This window comes from Lissotriton vulgaris, unplaced genomic scaffold (assembly GCF_964263255.1).
Source record: "Lissotriton vulgaris unplaced genomic scaffold, aLisVul1.2 SCAFFOLD_2561, whole genome shotgun sequence".
Classification (NCBI taxonomy): Eukaryota; Metazoa; Chordata; class Amphibia; order Caudata; family Salamandridae; genus Lissotriton; species Lissotriton vulgaris.
The window spans coordinates 220,291-247,714 of NW_028242038.1; the positions used below are offsets into that span (position 1 = coordinate 220,291).

Genomic DNA, 27,424 nt, shown 5'->3' on the forward strand with positions numbered 1-27,424 from the left:
TGCAGGCAGACCTAACCCGTCTCTGCTTCCATTTCTGAGGAACCTGAGATGGTACCCAAAATGGGTGGGTTTTTAGCATCATTATACTACATTAAGGTATCCTTTCATACCACGCTTTGGTTACTTGTGTTTAGTAATCGGTGTAGATTATGACCGGTAAAAGCCCGGAGCTCCAGCATTCCAATGTTTGTGGTTCACAGATGGTGGTGTGAACAAAGGCCTCAGTGAGCCAGAGGGGATTTAAATTCCTTAGGGCTCACTGAGGCCTTCATTTTATTTTTTGGAACATTCTGTCCTCTAGTGGTGGAATGTTGTAATAGGCGTATAGCTTGCCATAGATGGACTATACCGGCACCGGCCATTAAAGGCCCGCTCACTGGAGCGGGCATTTAATGGCCGGTAAAGCCCAGGTACTGCAGGCTATAAGATTATATTAGAAACTTGGAAACTCCTTTGAAGACAATGGAGCCGCAGTCGCCTATATGAACTGGAATAGGCCTGCAGCACTCAACATTTCAAAACACAGCATCTGCCTTTTTCTTTTCCTGCCTCTCCAAATTACATGGAGTGGGCAAGAGAAAGTGAAAGGCAGAGGTTTTGCTGCAGGGCGCACTGGAGCCTTCCCCCTCCCTCCTCTCTAGCTCAGAGTCACTTGACCATCTGAAGGAGGGAGGAGGAATGCACAGAGACTGATCCTGGCACTGAGCCTGGCTTGGCTGAAATACAAAAAGCAGTTCAGCCAAGCCGGGAAGAACAAGGGACTGACTTTAGCCCTTTTTTACACCTCTGGTTGTGAATTTTCTAAAGCTTACAGAAGTTGCCCTGTGTGCGGCTCTTAGCTGTGAAACATTCACAGCAACATCTGTGAAGGAAAGCCTCATGAAACCCGAGGGGATTCTGCCCCCTCGGGCTCCGTGAGGCCTTTATTTGATTATTTATAACATTCTGCCCTCTTGTGGCGAAATGTTCTAATAGCTTTGTATCCTGCCGTAGCTGGGCTATATCAACCATTTAAGGCCCGCTCCCTTGTTAAAGGCCCTCGCCTTCCTCTGAGGCCTTTATCGCTGGAGTGGGTCTTTAATGGCTGGGATAGCCCACTACAGCGGGCTATAATGCTATATTAATGCAAAAACAACAATTGATTGACAGAATGCAAAACAATGTCATACATTCACCCCAGTACAAAGATCTGGGCCTAAATCCATCGTTTTTTTGTTCACCTTGCCATTCCAGTTTGAATCCAGCCATATGCAAGTCAGTCTTGATCCTGCAGATGGATTTAACCCAGATCTCTTGACTGGGGGTGAATGCTTTGATTTGTTCTGCATTCGGTCCATCAATTGTGTGTCTTTTGCTTTCTTGCCCTAAGTGCGCAAAGTATGCCCAGACCTGGGTCTGGGGCTCACTGTGCCACTGGATTCAAGCTATCTTGCTGAAAAGGGGTGAAACCCCGAAACCGCTTCTAGGATGCTTGTTTTCGGTCCAGGGAGGACCTGGCTTGGCATTTCGGGCTGGACTCTTCCCATGATGCACAGAGTCAAGACTGATTGGCATATGGCCAGGTCTAAACTGGGGCGGCATGGTGAGCAAAAGAATGATGGATTTAACCCAAATCTCTTGACTGGGGTGAATGTTTTGATTTGTTCTGCATTCCGTCCATCAATTGTGTGTCTTTTGATAAAGCTATATTAATCGTTGTCATTTTATCAGTGGTGGGTAAAATATACGTTTATTTAGGCTGGTCTTGGAACGAAAGATCCATAGAATAATATCTCCACTAACATCAGAAGGATAGCTATGCTTGAAAAATGTTCACCCCCATGAACTGGACTGCTATTGAGGTTTTAATGTTTGTTTTAAAAAGATTGATTAAAATCTACTAATGATGTGCACAGTTTACTATATTTCGGTTCTTTCTGATATATATTGATCAAACCAAATTTTTGTGAAGATAATGGACTCCAGATGGCAGTGATTAGACACTTTAACATTTAGCGTAATAGTGTTTGGGCTTCAGTTCAATTCAGAGACATGCAACATGCAAAATTCTGAGCAAGCAGGCTTAACACCAACCTCAAAGTTGTAGCTGTGTCATTACATCGTTATTTCAACCAAAAAATCCCAAAAAAGGAAGAATAAAACATTGTCAAATGTTAACCAGTAGTGCTGTTGATTAAGGTGTGAGAATTCTAAAATTGGTAATCTTTCTGCAGTGAATCGTATATTGTCCAAAAGACAAACAGTATAATGTAATTCCAAAATTGGTATTTGCAGAGTTTGAAATATTTTTTTATCCTTGTTTGAAGGATAGTTGGCTTTTTTAATTGAGAACACATGCCAAAAGACCAGATTTCGGCGGGAGACCCCTAATTTTTTAAAAGCCAAAACTGGCCTTCTTTAGCCGCCTCAGTGTACATCAATGGGGAAATACATTCCCCTGATTTTTTTTTCTCCCCAAAATCTCCCTCTTTCTATTGTTAAATTGTTGGCATGTATAATTTATTCAAAAAGGTTCTGTGAATGTGATCTCCAATGTTTCTTGGAATAACTATTTTGAATATTGAATCCTCAAAAACGTGTCGTAACAGCCAGCCAACATGTGTTATGCTGGATTGGCTTCCTCAGGCAGTATAGAAGAAAACAAGGAATACAAAAACTAAAAAAACTTGCTCTCCTAAGTATAAATATTACACAGTGGTGGTAGTCCCTGTGGAGTTGTATTTGGGTTAGAGTTTCCATAGGAAGAATATATGTTTGTTTTGCTAACAACTTTGATGCCTTTTGATAAATCTTCAGATAACTTTACATCAAAAAGTCCACCCAACTCAGTTCCTTCCTGGAAAGTTGGAAAGTTTTGGGGTGACCTGTCAAGCGGACCCAAGAAAAAGGGAAAATCCCAAAATGTTGTTTTCCCATGTTCTTCCCATTGGAATTTTGGGACGCCCAACAGAACAGGCATTGGCAAATCTAATAGGTCTCGCGTTGACTGCCAGCCTTCTGGCAATTCGTGATTTGTCATGTTTTTTGCAAACCTTTGATGTTTTCGAAAATGCCAGGCCCTCATCAATCTAAAGAAATCTAAAGAATATAAGAATATATATATATATATATATAAAACGTTGTAGTGGAAATAGATTTTTGTTCTTTGGTGAATCTATCTGTTTGAGTCACTTCTTTCTTGGAGACCTTATATATATATAAATATATACATATATATATATATCAATCCACAGTTTGCTTAGAAGCATCACGCGCACTCGGTAGTAAAGATGCAGTTTTTTATTCTCAAAAAACGTTACGCGTTTCGACACCAAATGTGTCTTGTTCACACTTTACCTAACACGACATTTTGCTTGCTTAAGTAAACGCAAACAATGGAAGGTGTAATCGGCAGTGAGAAAGTCCACATATTCTGTCATGTTGTTAATCCTGGTAAAAGAATCTGCCATTTTTGAGTGGTACATTATTGAATAGTTTAACATTGGAAAGTACATCCCTGTCATGTGTGTGCACAACAGGTAATGTAATTGTATCAGCTTATTACATTGTTGATTCAGATCAGAGATACAATGGGCTCAAGGAGCAGGAGCGGACAGCGTAAAAACCACTATTTACATCGATGTTAGATAAGTATTCTAGTGTCTGTCAGTAAGGTTGTCTCTAGCTTCCTATGAAAGCGACTTAATAACAAGGTATAGTGCCTATAATCATAACAATTGCTTTCACAATATGGAAATTGAAAATAACCAGTATCTTTCATATTTCTTGCGGTCTAGTGCCCTAGAGCTCATTTACCATACATTCTAGAAAATGATCATAGGGTTTGACACTTTCCTACTCTTATCCAGGAAATACAGATATATTACTGTCATATCCAAAATCTGCGTCAATTTTATGCAAGCAGTAGGACCTCAAAAGAAATAAAGTCCTACAAAATGTCCAACATATAACAGTGAAAAAGTGAAAAGTGAATTCCTTATCTTAGTCAAGTGAGGTGATTTCATCATACGCCGAAGAAAAGGGTAGGGAAGATGTGCAGTGCATTAATAAAAGGGATGTCTCCCTTCCTTTTCTCCTGGAAAAAACATATACACAAAATTAAAATATGCATTTAAAATAAATCAAGACTAGCTTGAACATTCTCATTAAGTGCAGTTCAGTAAGTACAGTTAACATGTATCAACAGGCTAGTATTGTAACTAATTTGTTCACCATCCTGGAGCATAACCTGAACCTCTAAACTGAGGATTACTCTTCATGTAAATGAATTGCAAGTTCTTCGTCTAAATTATGACCCCCAGGAAATCTGCTTTCTAACTCCATGATCCACTTGGATTCTCTTTTTCTGAGTGCTAGAACACAAATGCCCCCTCTCTTGCCAACAGCAAAATGTCAAAGCAGAGAGGAGTTAGATTGATGGAACTCCTGAAAATGTCTAGCAACTGGGTAATGGGCATCCACATTAGTTATTGCTCTCAAATGTTCTTGTATACGCTTTTTAGCCGTACAGGTTGTGCTGCCCACATATCTCATGTTACACGGACATTTGAGTACATAAATGACAAAACTTGTATTTCATGTAAGAAATTGTTTGATTTTGCGTTTTTGTGTGTGTCCAGGATGGTTTACCTCTTTTACCATATAGCTGGATTTACAAGCCCGGCAATGTCCACATGGGTAAAATCCTTTGAGGCCCTGCACATGTTGTTTTTTATTGTCAGAAATATCACCTTTCACCAAATATCCCTGAGATTTCTCCCTCTTCTATAGGTGATTTGGGTTCTTTCATTCAGCTCTGGTCCTATTATACTGTCTGACGTGAGGATATTCCAGTTATCTACTAGGATTTTGCAATGGAGAGAACGTCTCATTAGCTGGGCTGGATCAGTTTCACACAGCAAGTGCACCACTGGCGCCCCGAAGGCACGCCAAAGGCAAGCCCGTCTGCGCCTGTATGCATCCGACCGGGGCCCAGGCCCCTGGTCAATTCCAGGCATACTCAGTAGAGGAGCTAAGGCCTCTAACACATCTGGACCACCTGTTGGACAAGCTAAGGTCAAAGGATATTCTTGCGAAACAGGGGGGAGGATAGAGCACGGCCACGCAGCCCCATTTCCCTAAAGGTGTGGGGATAGGAAACCCCCAAGGATAAAGGGTAGCAGTTTTAAATACCCGCTCCCTTCAGAAACACAGTCTAGAGATCTCTCACTCCTTTAGGAGGGCACCCTGGACAACCTAGCAGTAACAGAAACTTGGCTAGAGGAAGCCTCAGGTCCGGATATTGTAGCATCCCTCCCCTTGGAATATGTCCTATGGCACAACAGGCAGGAAGAGAGAAGAGGGGGGAGGGTGTAGCAATGTTCAATAACAAACGGTTAGCAGTAGAAAAGCTAGTTCCATGCAGCCTCGACAGCGCAGAAATTTAATTGGCAAAATCTAGCTCCAAATCCTCATGCCTGGCACTTCTGGTGGTGTACCACCCTCCTCGGTCAAAACGCCGGTTTAACAAGCTACTCACGGAATTAGTCAGTGACCTACGCTCACGGTACCAACGACTCCTGGTGGTGAGGGAATTCAACTGGGACCAGTCGACCAAAGAGTCACACTCCAGCCAGTTGGAATAGGCCATGACCACAATGGGGCTACAACAGCTTGTAGCCTCCCCCACCCATGACAAGGGACATACCCTTGACCTCCTCTGCAGTACCCATCCACCGGCCAGCCTGACAGACATCAGACCTTGTTTTTGGTCGGACCACTATCTGATCAGGTGCTGGGTCCCTCTGGCCAGTCGGCCCGCTCAGCCATCCCCGGAACAGAGCGTGGTGCGAAGGTGGAATAAAATTGAGGCAGGCAGCATAGTGGATACTCTGTGCAGAAACTCCCCTAAGAGGCACCTGACTGGGAACCTTGATCAGGAAAGTGAATCCCTCACTAGCAGGCTGAGAGAGGCCATTGTTAAGGTGGCACCTGCTCGAAGGGAAAGAGCTTGGAATAAGGGCAAATTGGTCCCCTGTTTCACTGAGGACCTGAGGGGAAAGAAACAAACCCTTCGCCAACATGAGAATCAATTGCGCAAATCATACGACCCAGAGGCACTTGTAGAATACAAAGCCATGTTAGGCACATACAAAAAAGCCATCACGACTAGGAAGGCCGAATAGTATGAGGCCAGGATCACGGACGCCGATAATAAGCAGAAAGAAACCTTCAGAATATTAAAGGAACTTAGTCAAAAACAAGAGCAGAAATCTATTGCCAGCCTGGAAGACTGCAATAAGTTCTAGTCTTCCTTCCTTCACAAAGGCTGGGATACCTTAACTGACATACACAACATACCTACCAACCAGAACCCCCTGGTGGAGGAACCAGCGCCTTGTGCCCACGGCAAGTCCCTCTCCATCTTTCAGAGGTTAGACCCAGACTCTTTGTCCCAATTGATGTATCGTATCAAGTCAGGATCGCCAGCAGACCCCTGCCCACCAAAGGTGTTCAGAATGGCCCTACCTGGGGTAGAGAGAGAAGTGGTCCTGGACCTGATCAATCGATCATTGGAGACGGGTAGGGTACTCACTAACTTCAAGGAAGCCCCTCTTTAAAAAGCCTGGGGCAGATACAGCCAGTCTTAAGAACTATAGGCCCATCTCCCAACCTTCCTTTTTGGCGAAAGTAGTGGAACAGCATGTCCTCAAAACCCTCTCAATTTTCATTGAGGAACAACAGCTACTCCAGGTGCTGCAGGCAGGCTTAAGGGCCTACCACAGCACAGAGCTGGTGATGCTGTCTGTGCTGGACGAGCTCGGACTCATGGCGGACTGCAGAAAGCTGTATGCCCTAGTTCTGCTAGACCTTACAGCGGCATTCAACACAGTCACTCATGACCAAATACTGTCCCGGATCTCCGAGTTGGGTATCTTTGGGCTGGCGCATCAATAGATTGCTTCCTTCCTGACAGATCGGATACGAAGGATCCAACTGGCATACCGTGTGTCCAGCATCGGGCACTAACCAGCAGAGTCCCCCAGGGTTCGGCGCTGTCCCCCCATCTCTTTAACATCTATCTCCGGTCACTTGTGGCCGCTCTCGCCCGTATGGACTGCCAGGTGTTCAACTACGCAGACAACACACAACTAATCCTCCTGATTGACAACTCCCCCCATGTCCATGCGCATATGCAAAATATACATAGGTACCCAGTCAACTGGTTGACCGCCAACTTGCTTAAAATCAATCCTGACAAAACAGAGGTCTTGGCCATTACAATGGGAAGCAACCCTTGGACCGACCTCTTTTGACCACAAGAGCTGGGTACCACGCCTACGCCAATCCCTGTCGGAAAGAGCCTAGGCATCAAAATAGATGCCAAGCTTACCATGTTGAACCAAGTGTCCCCTGTGGTCGGGACCTGTGTGGTCTTATTAAGACAACTGCGGAAACTGGCACCCCTCCTCTCATTTGCCACGCTGCGGATGTCCGTGTCAGCAATGATTGTGTCGCGTCTGGTCTGCAGCAACGCCCTTTATATTGGACTTCCTGAGAAGCTGCTAAGTAAACTACAAGTGGCCATGAACAACGCAGCTAAATTGATCTTCAGGATCCCAAGACGCGCACATGCAACACCTTTACTGCAGCAGTTGACTGGCTCCCCATTAAACGGAGAGCCAGGTTCAAGAGGCTCTGCATCGCACACAGAGCCCTCCATGGTCGGGCCTCAGTGTACATTAAGGAGCACCTTGACAGCTACGTGCCAGGACATACCCTCTGGTTGTTCGAGGCAGGCCTACTGGCCTATCCGCGGTCCAAAACAACCTAAAAAGGCAGAAGAGCCTTCTCTGTACTGATCCCTCAACTTTGGAATAAGCTACCAGAGAGCCTACGTAAGGAACCTGCCCTTCTCCCATTCAGGAAAAGACTCAAGACTCTTCTATTTACAGAGTCTTGGGTACATCATATACTCTGACCTGGAGTATGTACAATCTACCTTTGGTGGGGTTTAGCTGCTCTCTCGCAGCTCTAAGAGACCTGTCAGTGATTATGCGCTCTATAAATCCCAGTTAACAATAACAATGGGGTTGGATAATCCCGCTGGAATTCTTGGGTCTACACCTACAGACACTATAGCCATACACAAAGTTGGGATTGCATAGTAGGAGTACGACTTATTACTACATGGTATCATATGCATGCATATATATACTGTCTTAGTACCATGGTGGAACTGTATCTGCTATTTACTATTTTGGTGCTTGTAATCACTATCACTTGCTTCTGTCTACTGAATATCGCAGCACATCCATTTTATACATGAATAACTTTGATTCAGTAAATATATTAAAAACGTCACATTGTGTATACTCTGTAATCTCTGAGAACAAGAGTGCACGAGGGATCGAGCTAAAAGGTTCTAGTTACCACAATCCCTGAGAACTAAAAATCAGAGGACTGAGTGATCTAACACATAGGTGTCCTGGAGCTCAAGACAGTTTTCCTGGCTCTAAAGGCCTTTCAAATGCAGGTGGATGGGAAGACAGAACTTTATGATTGTGTTGTCCATTTGGAATTGCACTATCTGAACAAACAAGGAGGGATAGGGTTTCCTATCCTATCAAAACTAGCCAAGGAGATTTGGTGATGAGCCTTTCAGAGAAAGATAACCTTGATCGCAAACCACTTGCCAGGTGTAGAAAATGGGGAAGCGGACATATTATTTAGGCAAGCATCCATATAAAACTAAATGAATAACTGCATCCAGAGGTGCATCAGCAGTGGGCACTCCAGATATCGACCTGTTGGCAACCCCAGAAAACAAATAATTTCAAGAGTTTACATGCAGGAATTCACACCAATGTATTGTAATGGCTGCCCTTTTGGCTCCTTTAAGGGGAAGAATGATGGAGAGTGACTCCAGCCTATCACCCCCATAGCATAGGGATTAGGACTATAGACAGGGCCCCTGCCTTCCATATATTAGAGCATTTTCGTGTCACTTTCCTTAGTGTAGGGCTTATGAATTTAAGTTAGGGGTTAGATATATAAGTATTAGTCATGATTTGCCCATTTGCTAACATGTTAGGATATTTTCCATGGAGTTACGCATATTGTGGGCCCTGTAGGCCTTAAACGAGACAGACTCCATTTTGCTTTCTGCCCGGTAGCTCGAGAAGGCTTTCTAGGTGAAGTGTAATGTTTTAGTTTCAAGCTGTTGTTCGCTTGGAGAGAACCGGCTCAGGCTGGCCCTTATCGAAGGAATGTATTTTTCTCCACACCGAAGACACAACTTCAGGCCGGCCGGCTGGGAACGTGTCCTTGGTACGGGGAGGTACAAGAATTTGGTGAGCGGCAGGTTACTGGCCGTAGCTTTCCATGAAGGAACGGGCTTTGATATTAGCGAAGGTGTTAGTCAGTTTGTCAGTTAGTCCGTAGGCGGCATCTATCCGTTAGCATCTCTGCCATTAATTATCTCATGGCGGACAGTCGCCATCTTTGAAGTCCGAGAAAGATTTAAGACCGAAACTCTCTGAGAAAGACTGAAGGAGAATTAGCGCGGAGCGCACTGATACAGAGAGAGAGAGAGACGGTAGCTTATAACCAGCAAGGTTCCGGTGCCCTGGAGGGAAGCAGACGAGGTTGAGCCTAGCGGTGCAGACGTGTACTTGTGACGGCTGGGGTGTGACTGCAAGGCGAGCCAGGACACAGAGACGAGAAGGGAACCTAGATGACTGCCGAGTCCAGACTTCATATTAACCAGGTGACCTCCGTCCTTTTCCCAATTAGCACGCGTTCTAATCTTTACCTTTTCTTTGCAGAAATTATGTTGCATAGTAATGTGATTTGCATTTATTGTCAATAAATATCCTAATTCTTATAGAATTACAGTGTGCCTCGTGTTCCTGTTCAATCTCGGTAAATGCATCTCCTAGTTGAGAGTTGTTTATGTGAACGGATGTGAAATCCCGATCAGGTAAATGGTGATCGAACAAAGAGGGAGTGAGTGGACCTTTGATGCCAAGAATAGGAGGTACATCATATAATTTGGGAACCGTATTAAAAGTCATTATTATAGTTTTATCCCGAGTAGATAACTGAGACATTGTCCTGATGACTGTTCATAGGAATGTGGTCGTCGTTGATATGCGGCGTTAGTGAGAACGCTGGGTAGGAGACCAGCGTGTATACCCACAAGATTGTGGCTTGAATAAGTGAGAGCGTCAGGGGGGAGACTGGCGTGGAGGTTTGCCGGATTGCGAACCGTTTGGAAAAGGGAGCATTGGGTTCTGCAGGCCCATGTGTAGACGCACCGGATTGTGTGTCAGATCTGCCCTAGGGTAGACCGGTCTGGGTCGGGGTGGCCGCGAGACCAACTGATGTGAATAAGATATTGTAGAAAATCTATGCATGTGTATTGTTATTCCCCATCCTTAGGTGCGACCTGTATATATCTGTATATCTATCCCTTGTGAATACATTCTAAGGAGGGAAGGTGAGTACGTTTTGGCTGGGTCATAGGGGCCCCTGGGGGCTGATCCCATCTAAGCGGAAAATCCAGCCATTACATGTATGCATCAGAATACCCTGGCGCTAGACTTGTCAAGGAGATCTGCGTATGCTTTTGCACCAATTCCTCTCCTAGCTCTAGTGATAGACAAGTGCAAACAGTCACAAATGGCTCTGATCTTAATTGCTTCTTAGTGAGCAAGACGGACATGGTTCTCAGATCTAGTGGAGATTGTGCAAGGAAGTGTAGAAAGATTAATTGCACCAGTCTGACCAATGCCCCCTACCGCAGCTGGAGCAAAGTCTCAAAGGACACATGAACCAACGCCCTCAACACTACCAACCCCATCTCCTCCAACAACTTAGACCAGAACGTCAAACTTCAACAATTCGATCACCAACGGTGCTTACAGCGTCACTCCCATCAGCAACAATACCTATAGAAGGTCCACCAAGCAGACTAGCTGGTACATGAAAAACCTCAAAACATCTAAACTACATTGTAAACAGCCCGAAAGGATATGGCGCATCAGTAAGAACACAACCGACAAGACGGCCCTCAAACTCTACCATCAACAGTTGAGAGAATCAAAGAAAAAGGCCTTAGCCTTTCGCAACTACTCAAGTTCCAATAACAGCAAAGCACTCTTCAATAGCCTCAAAGTTCTCCAACCCCTCAGCTGCAAAAAACATTACCCCCTCACAGGAAATCTGCGACAACCTTGCAAACTTCTTCCATGACAAGATCGCCACTATCTACAGAAACCTCAAACCCCAGCCAAAGACCAGCAACTTCTTCAAGCAATACAATAACCCCACTATCACCTCAGACCGTCGACTAACAGAATGGAGCTATCTCGCCCCACAGGACACTGCCTCCATCATGAACTCGGTCAACTCAGGGTCACAACCGACCCCTGCCCTCAGCACATCTTCAACCATTGCGAAGCCAGAATCTGCCACATACTCACCACCTTCTTCAACACCTCAGTTGCCATGGCCACATTCCCTGAGGACTGGAAGCAAGCAGAAGTCAACGCTGTTCTAAAGAAACCTCCTAGACCTTTTGGCAGTCTTCGATGCCTTCTCCCACCACACACTCACCACAAGGCTGCACAACAAAAGCATCTAAAGACCTGCTCTCAGAGGGATCGCCTCTTTCCTCACTGGAAGAACGCAAAACGTCTGCCTTCACCTCAGATCCCAAAGAAATCATCTGTGGAGTACCCCAGGTATCCTCACTCACCCCAACCCTCTTCAACTCTTATATGACATCTCTGGCCAGCATTGCCAAAAGCCACAGACTCCACATCATATCCTACGCTGACAACACGTAACTCATCCTCTCCCTCTCCGAAGAATACACCAAGACCAACTTCCACAACTGCATGACAGACGTCACCTACGGGATGAAAGACAACTGCCTGAAGCTCAACACGAACAAGAGAGGGGTACTGATTTTCGGAAACTAAAGCTCTCCATGGGATGCCTCCTGGTGACCCTCAGAACTCTGACCTACTCCTACCCTCAGTGACCACGCTCACAACCTAAGCATCATTCTGGGCAACAAGCTAACCATGACGACTTGGGTCAACTCCGGCTCATCCTCCTCCGTCTTCATCCTCTGTTTGATATTCAAATGGCTTCCCCAAGCTCAAGATGCACCCAGGCCCTCACCGCCAGCTGACTGGATTATGGCAATGCTCTCTACGCAGAGATCGCAGTTCACCTTCTGCAATGACTACAGACGCTACTGAATGCCACAGCCAAGCTCTTTGTGAATCTCCTTATACAAACCCACATCACACCCTACCTAGGGGGGCTCCACTGGCTCCCTGTACATGAAAAATGGCAGTTCAAACTCCTGACCCATGCATACAAGGCCCTGCAGACCCGCCTACTTGAACCACTACCTGAACTTCCATAAGTTCATCAGACACCTCCACTCCGCATCCCTTTCTCTAACCCTCAACCCCCGCATCCGACTTGGCAGATTCTGAGGTTGCTCCTTTTCCTTCCTAGCAGCAAAGACATGGAACAAGCTTCCCTTTCATCTACGGACCTCCCCATCTTTTCCAGAGTTCTGAAAGTCCCTGAAGACCTGGCTATTCAGCTAATCAACTGGACCTGCATACCCTCACAGGTGACAAGTAGCACTCTACAGATCTGCTGATTGATCGACCTACTGCCCATGCAGTGAGGCAGAATCCACCATCTGAGACCAACAGTCTGAGTCTAGCTGCCTGGCTCCTGAAGGCATAAAGTTTGATCACCTGGACCTCCCAAACCAATCCACGGACATCCCAAAGGATGCTCAAAGGCAAAGTTCAAGAAAATGCTAAACCGAAATTAGGGGAAATATGCCCAGTGGGGCAGAGAAAAGGACTTATTCCACAACAGCACATCACAGTGGTCAGATACCAAGCATCCTCCTTCCGGGGTGCATATCTGACATCACGAAGGGACAAACATGGCACCAAATGGGTGACGACGCTCAGCAACTAAAACAAAAAAAGCACAAGAGAAAAAGAGGACTAAATGTATTCCAGACCCAATGACTAGGTGGCAGAATAATTCACAGCATGTGAATCCTGAAAATGTTAAACTGCAAAACTACTCCTACTGGTAAGTAACCATTTCAAAATGTATGTTCTAAATGTTAGAATGAGGTTTGTTAACTTTTAAAAGAAAAACTTTTGGAAGTTTTTTATTCATGAGATGTGTATAAAGATCTACAGGGAAAAAAGGCTGAGGAAAAAAAATCATTTTGTTTGATGGGTTTTAACAGAATGGATGATAGCCGCATTTTCAGCAATATACAGTAAGGTAGAGAGATGGTGTTTAATTGTGCTTTCCAACCTCAGGTAACACCAGTCGTTGTCTGTGATATAAAAGAACTGCATTATTCAGAGAACAATAAACCATGATAAGTGTCTAAGAAGCTCGAGCTTGAGGCGGTACAGTCGTAAGGATTATAACCTAAAGCTCGTTGCTCAGAATATTTGATCCAATTAGTTAAGATCTGATTTTGATTTTTTGATGTCTGGTTAACAATCTGTAACCCTATGATTTATCTTCTTACTTTCAGACAAGGCTACAGCTTCAAGCATTGTCCACAGATGAGCAACTTCTCTCACTTACTCGGGCTTTCCAGGGCATTCCAAGCTTAGAATCGACTACCATATTTCATAGACAGCAAGATTTAAACAAACGTGCATCTGAAGCAGTCAACAAGGGTTTGTGGCTACATTTCTAATTTTATTCTATTTTTGGCACTTGATATAGCTAGAGGCTTGTTAACATAAGTAGAATAACACTTTTCGTCATAACAGTGGCATTTCTGTCTTCATTGTGGCTGTAGTGTTATTTTGAATCCAGGTTTTAATGGAAAGGTCATAGTAAAGAATTATTCTGATGGATACTTCTAACAGGAGATTGCTTACATTTAGAATATCGCCTGGCATCAGACTGAACCAGGAAACTTTCTCAGCAGTTTCTCAGCGCTCTGCTAAGTGGTGCTGCGCTGCCTGACGCAAGCTTTGTTCTACTTCCGAAGTGAGAGAGCAGGGCCACATATAAGCACCACTCCTGAATGCCAATGTCGGTTCCTTTCTTTCCTCTCCTTGAAATAGGTCTGGAGCTTCGTTCTCTCTGTTGAACACGTTTTTCCTTAGTGAATTCCAGTGTGCAAGGGAACAATGTCCCCACCTTAACCCGTGCTGTTGCAGGTGTCCAACTTGCAAAAGGTATGCCTCTGGTGTATGGGCTTGGGGCACGACTACTCGCTGTGTGAGGAATGTACCTTCATGCACCCAGTGGCAATCCGGTACCGTTAAACCAAGTTGCATGTCGCAGAAACAAGCCACGCCACTGCTGCCGATTCTATGGTGCAGACCCATACCCAATCTCCAGGCTGAGGCTGAGCCTGCATCTTTGCTGTTAAGGCCATCCGGTAAGTCGAAGTCCAAATCGAAGAGGAAACACAAGAAGGGAAAGTGGAACTTGATCTCATCCTGCCCTTCTCCATCTGAAGAGAAGTTGCGAAGGTGTCAAGGTGCCACTGTATTTCCTTCCCGATCTCCAATTGAGGAGCAGATTCCACAGTCGATCTCAATGTAGCCCGAGTTCCCTGAGCTATTGGCTGTGCTACAGCAGGTGAAGGTCTTTAGAGAGTCCCTACTGCATATTTTTGGTACTCTTCCTGTTACTTCTGGGATGCCTTCAGGCCTCCAGTCAGATATCTGCTGGCAGATCCGTCTTCAACCCACCTGGAACTCCCCATAGGTTCTGCACTGACTCTTGTGCTGACTTCCAATCTGGCTTGAGTACATACACCGGTTGCTTCTTCTTCATTGCCAGAGGATGAACCTTTGCTGACTTCAGTGGTTGACCTGCTCTGACTCATTCTCAACCCCAACAATGGTCGTGCTTCGACTCTGGCGCACCTGGTTCCCAGTCTGATTCAGACAAAACACTCACTCTACGATGAAGTCATCCTTAATTGGTCCACCAACTTGTGTTCCAACTCTGACCCGAGCTTGCCAGCATCAGGAAACAACAATAGAGATCATGTGGATGATTTACCCCCACCTTATGATGACAGTATATACATGGATTACGAAGAGAATTGTGCTTGATACTTCCCTTAGAAAGGGTTGATTCCCCCTCACCCCCTAACCCCGGACTGCCAACAGAAGAGAGTGCTTGCTTTGGTTTAGTCATCTAACATCCAACTGAAGTCTTCGATCTACAACCTCCATGTGTTCAGATTTAAACCGATGTGCTTTGTGAAGTTCTCTGAGTACTATGTTCATTTTGAAGTCCTAACTGATATTGTAATGGACACTTGGTCTAAACTTTTCACTTGCCCACCAGACAGGTAGCGCAACACCACAGATCAGTGACTGTCGCCACAATTTTCTTACACAGCATCCTACCCTTGAGAGTTTGGTGGTCCAAGCTTCCATCAGGAAGTTGAATAGAAATTCTTTCTCCACAACGACCCCCGACAAAGAGTCTTGAAGGATTAAGGTGTTTGGAAAATATGTGTTCCTTTCAGCCAGCCTAGCGTTAAGATCGTTCAGTGAAAGTGCCTACTAGCCCATTATATAGTTGCCCATGGGACATGGCCAGTGAGATCTTGCCAGCGGTACAAAAAGAGTTTAGGGCCTCCTTGGCTCAAACCATTCAAGATGGTTAGGATGCAGCGAAATACATGATTCGTGCTGGCCTGGATACTAATGATTGTTTGGGGTGAGCAGAATGCACTAGTTTGCTGTTCCTACTCCACATGTGGATGAGATCTTTTGGCTTTTCTGGAGATATGCAGGCTTTCCTTGTCGCTATGCATTTTGGTGTTTTTCACCGCATTGATGAAAAAACTGATTTCTGTGCCGGAACACGTCAAGGAAATCCGATCTATGGCATGCTCTTTGGATCTTTCGACTTCTGGCAGTCAGTTTCCTCATCAGTTTCCTTCTGAGGTAACTCCAGAGGTTTGCCATATATGCAACACAAGACAACCATGCTTCCCCCACACCATCCTGAAAATTCCAATCTTTGAGCTTTAGAGGTCTCAAGAAAGCTTGTTTTCTGAGTTAATTCCGGCTAGAGTGGCACAGGAGATTCCTTTACACCTATCTGACTCTGCCTGTCTGGCTCTGAGTTATAAAGAAGTTGACTCACCCCCGAGGGCGGAATTGTGACCGCCCTAGGTTCCTTTGCACCTTCGAATCAACGCACCTCAGGACTTGTTGTTCTGACCTACTTGTACTGCTCAGCTTCCAGAGTCTGTTCGCCGGACCCGCTCCGCGGGTCCCGCGGCACAAGGGCATCCACCGGGGTCTGTGTGGCAGCGAAACAGGGCTGCGAGCGTGACGGCAGGGACTCAATCAACCAGGAGTCCCTGCGAGGCCAACAGCTGACACCTGGCCCGCTCTCCCTGTAAGCCACGCCCACAGCGTACACGTACATAAACAGGCCAATACCCGCGCACGTGGGACGCGCGCGGAACGAGGCGCGGAGCGAAGCCCGGGCAAAGGGCGGGCCGTTTGAGGCCGTTCGAGGACAGGAGAGACCGGGACCGGGCCACCCTCCCTGGTCGGATCATTCCATCATCCCATTCGCCACAAGGTCCTGATCACATAGACGTCGGGATGTGTACCAGGGAAACAAGGAGCAAGTCTTCGCTGGCTGCGGCAGGAGCCGCTAAAGGTACCATCGATAACTACTTTGTCAAAGCAGGATCACTTTTGATAGATGAAATTGCTGTGCTTGAAAGACGTATCTCTCAGGAAATTGATTGGGTAAGGAGATCATCGATGGGCTCAATGGCTCTGGCTAAGACTCCTGAAGGAAGGCCAGAGGCTAACAACTCTAACCATGAGGGCTCGGGGGCCAATCAGTCACCTACTAACCCAGACCTCACAATGGAGGCCTTAAATGATCTTGAGGATATGAGCCTAATGACCCTACCGACGGGCCAAATACCACCTACCCTACTTCCAACCCCCAGCCAGGACTCGGCGATAGTTACCATTAGCGAGAACGCTTCCAATCTCTTAAGGGGAGCAAGGGAAGGAGCCATTCAAAAAAGGAAGAAAGGGGGGCAAACTAAGGGAGGATGTAAGCCAAAAACATCTAAGTCCAACCCTGCAAAGGACGTTGCTAGTTCTGGTGATAATACCTTCGGCCAATCATCCAAGATCAGCGCAGAGGCCCCACCAATCGTTATTGTACCCATGGACATACCATCTCATTCCATCAATATTTCAATGGAATCCTCTAGTGAGGATATTACACTTGCAGACATAGGTACACTTTTCAGGTCTCTCTTAAGCCCCCTTGAAGCCCGGTTGATAAAGATCGAAGCCAGGCTGGTCAACATTGAAAAATCTACAGTCCAGCAGGCAGATTGCCTGAAATTAGAAACTAAGGGAGCCAAAGGGGTGCCAGATCCAAAGCCTAAAAAGGGTATCGATCCAACAACCTTAACGAAGAAAAATGGCCCAGCTACTTCTCAACATACACAACACAAAACCAACCAAAACAAGACCCCGCAACCCTTGGCTACTGCAAATAAAATCATCTCACCTACACAAACTCAGGCACCATCACTCCCACCCCCAAACATAACTGCACACCCTAAAGATAATGTCATTTCCTCTTACAAAATGCAGAGCGATTCAAAATCCCTAGATAACATGCCAAATAATCCCCGCAAAATTAAACCTGTGAACCTACCACCAGAAGCGTCCCCTTACACAGTAATCTTGGCCGGTGTACCTGAGTTAAAATCTACTGCTACAGAGACGACTGCCTCCCTTAAGAACAAAGTTATCAACTGGCTGTCTATATACAGACCTCTCCCGCAAGGCACAACTAGTGATGTTCTTATGGTAAGACGGGCCACCTGGGTGGGAAACATGAGAAAAACAATCAGAGGCGATTGTGTTCTGGTCAGTTTTAGAGAACCCAGGACAACCTCCTACATCTGCAGCTGGTCCCCCGACGACCAAGGGAGTCAAATCCAGTCTCTCCCTCTCTCATTCTTCTACCCATCGAGTATGTATACATCAGAAGACCAAGGATGGGGGTATCATCAAGAATTATTGGGAGAATGGGAGAGCAACTGTGCAGGGAGGAGGGACCCTCACTACCACAGGAGCATGATGCCCGAATATTTACCCCCATATGGCGATGAAGAGGGATGGGAGATTAGCACTAGGAGGAGGGGCGGATGGGGGGGAAGAGTGAGAGGAGTTCCGGGCCATATAGAATTCATCAGCCAACTTACCTCCCCACCTCTAACGGGTACAGCAGCCTTGAAATGGTTGACTGACTGCTCGACTTCAAAGGCAGGGACCAGCACCAATCCCACCTAATAGATGGTAGTGAGGATAGAATTACCTCCCGTGAACAAGCCCAGGTTTCACGAGAACTGCTAACTGCTCCCAATGAACCTACACATTGTCAAGACCCCGGCCACTCTATAGCAGATACATTGGGTAACGGTAGTAATTTAGGGGCTGGTCAGGGGGAATTGTTACAACATCCAATGGTAAATCTAGGCACAAATGAGAACAACCACTTCGGCATCGAGTTACCATCCCCAAGACCTCCAACACTCAACCTGATTTCATGGAATGTAGCTGGGCTGGGTAATAAAATGGATTGCCCGGAGTGGGCTTCTTTTATTAACTCAAAAGGTATCTGCCTCTTCCAGGAAACTTGGGCAAGGGAGGAGTACACATGCCCGGGGTTCGCAGTGCTTTCAAAACCCGCTAAATGGGGGGGAAGGGGACGACCTTCGGGAGGGTTGGCAACTTGGGTAGCCTCCCAATTAGGCTGTCAGGCCAGATGCCTAACTGTGGATTCTGAAGACATATTACCTGTCCTAATAGAATGTCCAAACTCCTCTAAACTGATGATAATAAACTTCAACTCGAGACCTGTAGCCATACTACGCGAATCGAATACCATCGAGGAACTCTCCGCTTTCTTGAGCGAAATCCCAAGGGACCTCCATTACGTGGTTGGAGGGGACCTGAACTCGCATTACGAGCCATTGCCTGGCCTTCTTGATGGACCCTCCCTAGAGGAGGATTTAAGATGGCTGATACCTGCCACGGCGGCACCCCCACCAAGAGCTTGGACTTCCCTTGCACTGCAGATAACCGCCCTTACCCTCAACCACGGACTAAGGGCCTGTAATGGGCATATTAAATCAGATATCCCAAGTAAATGCACCTTCAATAAAGTAGGAAGTGAATCTAGACTAGATTATGTCCTAGTCCAACTGTCATGCTGGTCACGAATCATCGATTTCAGGGTATTGGATAGAGGGGACAGTGATCATAACGCCCTCGAACTTGAATATGCCATGCCAGGTATCGAGGACATGGGACAGGACAAAGAAAGTGTAAAGACAGGGTTACTCCTGGAGAATAACAGGAGGAGAGTTAGGTGGGGAAAATTGGCCACTAGTGGTGTTAAGTTACCCAGGCTCAATGCCAGAATCACCCCAGTGCTGGAAAAGGCATTCCCTCTTGGTAAGGAACTCGGCAATGGGGAAAATAGAGAGCAGCTATGGCGAATCCACGAAGATCTAATAAACACCTTGGAGTTAGATCTTTTCGTAAAGGGCGCAAGTAGAACTAGCGGGACACATAAAAAGTCCTGGTACAATGCCACATTCCGGGACTCGAAACGAGAACTTCTACTCGCAATTAAGGCGCGTAGATATCGGGAGGAAATACAAGCCAGAAGACTGGCATATAAGATACTGTTGGCAAATGCCAAGGCCGAATGGGACCAACAACACTGGGAGGAACTCTCTGGTGCATTAGCCACCAAAGACTCTCGTAACTTCTGGCGGGTAGTCAACAATGGGTCAGAAGATCTCCCCTCGGCAATTGAACCCAACATTGCCCCCGAGCATATGGCAAAACCACTTTCAGTCCTTATATGCAATAAAGGACGCGGCCCGGAGTACCCCCCACTGCATTATAGCGAGCGACCAGGAGGGTGAACCCTTTACGGAAAAGTTCGGGCAGCTATTGCGGGGTTGGCAGAAGGCTCGACGGGGTTCCAGGAGACCTCTTCAAGCAGGAGCCAGGGATATGGGCCCCCTATCTCCTGCTGATATTTAATGCGGTCCTCAAGGGAATGGAGGTCCCGGACACTTGGCTGGGTGCAGAGGTGGTCCCAATATTTATCTGCTCCCAGCCAACTATCGCCCAATTAGCCTTATCGACGTATCACAGAAGCTTTTCGGTAGGCTAATATTGGACCGGTTGCAGAACTGGCTGGAGGAAACAGATACCCTGAGCCCATACCAGGCAGGATTCAGGAGGGGGGTCTCTACAATCGATCAAATATTCAGATTAAACCTCATGTACTGGAGGACTGCATTGATCGAGGGCGGCACCTTGTACACGGTTTTCGTGGACCTACGTGCCGCCTTCGATCTGGTGCCAAGATCAAAACTGTGGAGGGTAATGGAAGAGTTAGGCGTCCCGAAAGACATCCTCGCAATCCTGATGAAACGACATCAAAACAACTTCACACGCGTCAGGTGCGGGAGAAGCGGTAATTTAACTGAAAGATTCTCCGTTCGCAGAGGGGTGAGACAGGGTTGTGTGCTCGCACCGACCCTGTTCTGCCTCTTTGTGAACGGGGTAATCGCGCACCTGACAGGGATTGCCAACACTGATGCCCCAAAACTGACCGGCAGCAGGGTGCCCGCAATCATGTTTGCGGATGACACCCTGCTGCTGTCCAAATCCCCGATGGGCATACAGCGGGTGTTAGATGGCTTCCTGGAATTCTGTACAGAAAGGGGACTTGAAATCAACCCGCAGAAAACGAAATTCATGATCCTAAACCCCATGTCCTTCAAGCGTCCAAATCCCTTGCTTGGCACAGTGCGCTTGGAAAGGGTTCACATAATAAAGTACTTGGGGATAAGCCTAAACCAAAACCTTACGTGGGGGGCACACCAGATAAAAGCGAACATGAAATTGGCCCAGAAGGCGGGTGGTATTATGAGAATTGCGACCAAGTCATCATATCGCCCTCTCAGCCCCGCTAATTAAATTTATAAAGCCCAGGCGCGGGGGGGAGTAACCTACAGGGAGAGATGTGGGGCCATATTCCATCGTCCAATTTGCTGACCACAGAAAACAAATTCCTAAGGCAGCTGACAGCTCTTCCCCCAAGCACTCCACTCCTGCCCCTGCGACTGGACCTGGGTCTGAGGCCTATTAAGGAGGAACTAGGGCTTAAACCATTAACATTTTGGCGTCGTCTTTGGAGCAGCCAAGATCTCACCTCCTATAGAACTGAGCTACAGGAATTTCTATCTTTACCCAACGCCACCAAGACCCCTTGGTTAAATTACATCAAGAGAACTTGCGAGACCCTTGGACTGCCAGAATTATGGTCAGACACGGAAAGCACAAGTATCAGGATTCCAAGGAAAGCGCTGTCCAGAACATATTATGATAAAATGCTTCTCCGAGCCCTGGATAGCGCACGAGAGGGATCCCTGACACACTGCTTCATCACAACTAAAGACTCATATAACCTTGAAAGCGTTTTGGATGGCATGACTCCTGTCCTGACAAGAAAACTATTCCTGCAATGGAGGTATGGGACCCTTCCTTTAATGTCTTTTACTAAAGCATGGTCCTGCCGGTCTCCCACAGAGACGTGCCCTGCATGTGCTCACACAAAGGAGAACGATGTGCACGTGATTTTCTTCTGTTGAGCCTACCAGAAAAGCAGGAAATTCTGGCTCGTCCCCCACCTCAAAAACTTGGGATTTAGAACATTTTTACCCGAATACAGAGTTTTAAAGACCGATTTATCGACGCCAACTGTGTTTGCCTTGGCAAAATTTCTAACTGCAATGTGGTATGTCCGAACCCGATTGATAAAGATGGCTGGAGACTTTTGAAAATTCTTACCCCTTGATTCACTGCCACCCCTTTTTATTATCATTTTCTTTTTAACTTTCAATGTATTTAACACTAATGACATATTGATATTTTGGAATTTTAACTGATGTGGTAATTTTGTACATCTTTTATGATCATGTGATCGAAATAAAGATTTGAAATTGAATAAAGAAGTTGAGGCGTGACTGGGCTCTAGTGATCCTAATGGCTACAGATTGGGCCAGGAGACGTGTGGTACCTGGAACGTCTGGGCATGGCAGAAAAATGTTAAAATCTATTGATCTGTTTTATTGCACCTAAAATAGAACAGACATTTAAATATGCTCCTCAGAATCCTCTTTATATAACAGGTCCCTTAAGATTGTATGGTAATTCACACAACCAGAAAGAGGTACAATAGTTAAGGTGCCCCCTATGGGCCACCTCTAGACAAAAAAACAAATGCCTTGATGCAGTGGGTAAGAGAGTGGTATTGGGCACTATTACCTCATGGCACTTTGCTAACTCTCAGGCAGTCCCTGCTTTTACAACTGTTTCCAGTGGATAGACATAGAAGATCCTCCCTAATAGCTTCCAGAAAACTATTGAAAGAGGGTGAAGAAATATCATTAAGTGCAAAATCATTCCCTCTGCTGGCGTACGCTGCTTTCTTGGTGTTGGATATCTGTCATGCTGCCAAATCATTATCATTGTGATATAAAATCTCCACTCTTATCTACACATTTCTGGTATCCACCCTTGACTCTTAGATTTTAATCTCACAAAAGAGGGTCTACGAGGAGCGTCAGTGGCCCAACATCCACCGTACTTCTCCAAACTAATATTTAACTTGCACTTTATTCAGGGATGAATCGGGTAATGGAGATGTGAACAAGCTAGGAAGAATGTGGAACACTGTGTGTGTTCGAACGAGAACGCTCACTCTCTAAGGTGACATGCTTCATCATAAGGTCCCCTCCACACTCTCGGAACGCAAATTATTCAACCTGCTGGAGCCTTTTGGATAGCCCGCTTGCTGACTGTATGGCCTAATGTTTATTTATTTACTTATATTTCTATACACACATTATTGAGCAGAGTGACTTATAATTTTGGTTCTGACGAATGCCTTGAACTGTAAAGTCACAAGCGGCAGAAACATGTTGACCATTAGATAGGGGAATATCAATATCCCTATTCTCACTATGCTTTTATCCCTATCCATCAGGGCATATTAATAAAGTTATTTGCAACCTATGAGGTAGTTGTTTTCACTTTTGCTTCCTGCACTTTGCCCCTCACTCTGCCCCTTTATGTAGAAATACAATACATGTTAGCGAACACCCCTGCTCCTTTCCTATGGGGAAGATGTAGCCCACATTGGGAACTATGCGGGCCCGATGAAGCATGTCACCTTAGGGTGAGTGAGGGTTCTCATCCGAACACACAGTGTTCCACATTCCTCCTAACTTGTTCAAATCTCCTTTACCCGATTCATCCCTGTACATAGTATGCGTCAAATGACGCTTGGATACCATTCAGAGGAAACCTTGTTCCGCCTATGAAAAGATTTAAAAAAAACTACAATGATGTTCAGCAGCATGAATTGTCACACGGGTGTCCATATCATAGCGAGTCGCCCCTCCGAGTAAACAAACGTTTCAAGATGCACAGTCTTTTTAACAACCAGCTCAATGCAACAAACCCCACTGTAACCAGGTGACCGGGTCGAGGACCGATAGTCAGGACGGCTGTAATGAGAGTAACTGGTGGTCTGTAAACACTGAAGAAATCGTTGCTCCTTCTCCACAGGACGAACCTTTCACGTGGGGAACATCGTCAACGGAAATGCAACACGGCTCCTTTAACTGGAATACGGAGCAGGACGCCGGGACTGCCCCTGATGACGTAGCCTTCCTTTCATTGGTTAAAGGACCGGAATCGTGGAGGTCGGCGTGTGACGTCACCACCGGAGGCGAGGACCGGGGAGAGGAGGTCGTGGAAGATCGCCGCCAGGACGTGGAAACACCAACACGAGGACGAGAAGCAGACGAGCAGGGTGAAGCCCGGGACGTGGAAACCCCAACGCGAGGACGAGAAGCAGACGAGCAAGGTGAAGCCCTGTCTGAAGAAGACGTGCCAGGAGGCCAACGATTCCGCGCAGCGCCGTGCCACGCTCCCGAGGGAGGAGTGTGGCTCCGACAGGTACGGGACCGTATCTCAAACTGGGTGGGCAGACGGGGAACTTCAACCACCTCAAAAGACCTGACCCCTCCCTAGTATCCCTACACTACCCCGCCCTGTAAATCCCGACCCTCACAACCCTCACCAGAGCTTTCCGTAAGAGAATGTGAAACACTTAACGGTGATCCCTCACCCCTTGGTACCTGGGAACAAAAGTATATCAGGACGTGGCAGTAATTGGTCCTTTTCTTTATTTTGTTTTCGGCACAACCCCTGCGAGAGTTCCTTTGGAAGAGACGCCGGCCTGACATCCCGACCACGAAAGGACCTATACATCCTTGTTGTCATCACGGATCCTGCAGGGTTTGCCAAAGAGAGACTTACGTTTAGGAAAAAGAAACTGTATGTTAAAATAAAACCCTCTTTACCACGGCAACGTGTCCTGTCCATGCCTGACCCCCCTTTACACCCACCTATCCAGTCTTTTATGGTGGGGGACTATTGAGGCAATAATCAAGGCCACAGCAGTGGTTCCCATTTGTTAGGAGGGTCTGCTGCATTCAAACAATAATATTGCAGGCATTCCCCTGAACTGAAAACACCAGTCAGGAAAGGTTGATGGTCCACCTTCAGGAGAGGGGAAAGTAACAGAAAAATGGCCTTTGTCTACGTTGCTGCTTGGCTTATTCGTATAGTAAAAAGATAAAATCACCGGAATAATGTAACGCTATTCCACCTGGCCACCCTTGGGGTTCGCGACAGCGATACATGCTGGAATTGCCACAAAGGGATGGGAGACCTAGAACACCTTCTGCTCAGCTGCCCTAAGGTCAGGGGTTTCTGGAACAGAATTGAAACACTCATCAAGGAGATCACAGGAATAGACGTACACATAGATTTCCCCAACCTAATCCTAGGCTTTATGTCTCCGGCAATCACAACGACAGAGGATCGCGATCTCATAGACCTATTGCCAACGGCGGCAGTCAAAACGGTCCTAAGTAATTGGAAGGACACCTCAAAAGCCGCGCCCCAAGCATGGCTCAACTGGGTCACGTTCGTAAGGGGGGCAGACAACATCACAGCGAAACACTCACCGAAAATCCACAGGCAGGCGAACATGTGGGGACCCCTAGACCATTACCTAACATCACACAAACCCCCATAGGCGCAAAATCCGGACTCAATTGAAGGGACACACTCTCCAGCGTACCGAGCAAGCTCTCTCTCAACCTCCTTCCTCCCCTCTCCTCACTACTGTCCGGGGCTGGGAAAGCAATACCAACGAACAACGAACCGTCGCAAAGGAGGAGGAATAAGAAAACGACCAACAGAACATGAACAATCGAACTATTAACCCCCCCCGGCGTTCCTTTCTTTTTATTTTTCCTTTTTTCCCCTTCTTTTCTTTCTCTAATCTTCCACTCGTGTATATCCCGCGCTCCATGTAAATATATATTTTTTCTACTCAATAAAAAATTACGGAAATAAAAAAAAAAGAAGTTATTCACTTGCTGCTAAGCAGGGGACAATAGAGAATGTGCTGTTACATCAGAGGTCAGGGATAGTGTTCCATGTATTTTTTGATGCCAAAGAAGGACGGCACTCTCCATTCCATTTATGGATCTCTGAAGTCCTGACTACTTTCCTGCTAACCTTTCATTTAACCACATAGATGCTATTAAACCTTCCTCCCCAGTGCTGCGCTGTCCATTGGAACTAGTGCTGAATGGACGTCCAATGGTCGTGCGCAGCACTGGGGAGGTAGTGCTGCCGTCGGCCAATGCACCGAGGCAGCACTTAAGGGGTTAAAGATGACCAGTTACAGGAAATAATTGCACTTCTGCAACAAGGTGACTTTTTAGCAGTTCGCGTCCTTGGATGTGCCAGCTTTCATATCTTGGACATGGAGACATTACAACTTAAAGCTAGCAGGCAAAGGGAAGCTGATTACCCTGAACCTATCTCGGATAATGAGTGTGAAAAGTTGTGCCATTAGTTAAAGAACGTTTTGACTAATGATAGGTTCAAGCTAGTAACCCTTAGTTACCTACAGAGAACATATTTGCCCCTGATGAATCAGGATATAATTTAAATGATCTTCTACCCCCAGATACTTGGAGAACGATGCTGGCTTCTTTGAGTATTACTTGGTTTCGCCTGTAAACAGAGGTTCTAGACATAAGTCCAAACAAAACTTCAATGAATAGTGAAAGGGATCTCAGATATGACATCCAAGAATAACTTGTTAGGTGTTATCCCTAAGCCCGAAAAGGACAAAAAACAGTTTAAAGTTGCGTTGCTGAAAGTACTTCTGGGGAAAAAATACATAGCCATATACTGGGCGAGGCCAATGGAACTAAAGCGAAATTAATGAATAAAAGATATTTGAATATGGTGGGTAAACTTGCAAGAAGTGATGAGAATCTTGTTCGTAGACTGGGCTACACCAATTCAGCCATTAAAAGAGTCCCAAGATTCCCGACTTCCCTAAAGATGTTGGCACGTGTGTGGCGCCTGGTAGAGTAGAGCACAGTGGTGATGATGTGCAGTAGAGTTGAGAGCTGCAGGGAACAGGACAAAAGGTTTAACTTGATTGGAAAGGGTGCCTCAGGGCATAGGGGCATCTGTGTCTGATTCCTTCCAGGTATAAAGTGCTAGACACACTGAGCTCATTATATTGAAATGGGGGTGGTGGTAAGATGCATGGAATTGTGTGCTTCTCAACATGGATCATACAGTTTGACTTTCTACCTCAACAGAAGAATGCTTGTTAGGTCAGTACTTGTTTGTTACTGAAAACATTTTTCATTCTACTTTAAAGAAGTCCTAAATCACTAAGGGTTTACACTTTTTGTATATTTTGCCTTCATACCAAAAACCAAAATTAAACTGTTTTATAAAGGAAATCTTTCATATTCTGATGCTTAAAGTCCTTCAACAGTACCTTTGCTTTATGGTAAATCTAAAGCATTATTAGTTTATTTGACCTTTCTGTCAGAAAACCTGCTCCAAGAAGGTTTACAGGATGTGTTGCTGTATTGGCGGCTCATCTGCCCTGCTAGAGAATTCATATGTGTCCCTGTACAACACTTCGCTGCTTTTGGCTTATGTTGATTTGTATTGTGCACTGATCACCCAAGGGGGTATCCAGGTGCTTGGGCAAGGTGTGTGGTCCTAACGTGCTTATATGAAGAGTCAGGTCTTACGCTTTTTGCTGCACTCAATAAGTGAGGAGGAGGCTCCGATTTATTGAGGGATGTCGTTCCATGTTTTGGGTGCGATATAAGAGAACGTGTGACCTCCAA

General features: G+C 46.0%; 1 protein-coding gene across 1 annotated transcript in view; it reads left to right on the forward strand.

The window, feature by feature from the left end:
* LOC147669085 (spindle and centriole-associated protein 1-like) overlaps positions 1-27,424 on the forward strand; it is a gene marked incomplete at its 5' end in the record, with an annotated part of 265,959 nt that overhangs the window by 205,939 nt on the left and 32,596 nt on the right. Inside the window, one exon of the mRNA XM_086948236.1 lies at positions 13,583-13,730. Coding sequence (XP_086804362.1) covers positions 13,583-13,730 — 148 coding nt within the window. The remainder of the gene's footprint in view (positions 1-13,582; positions 13,731-27,424) is intronic.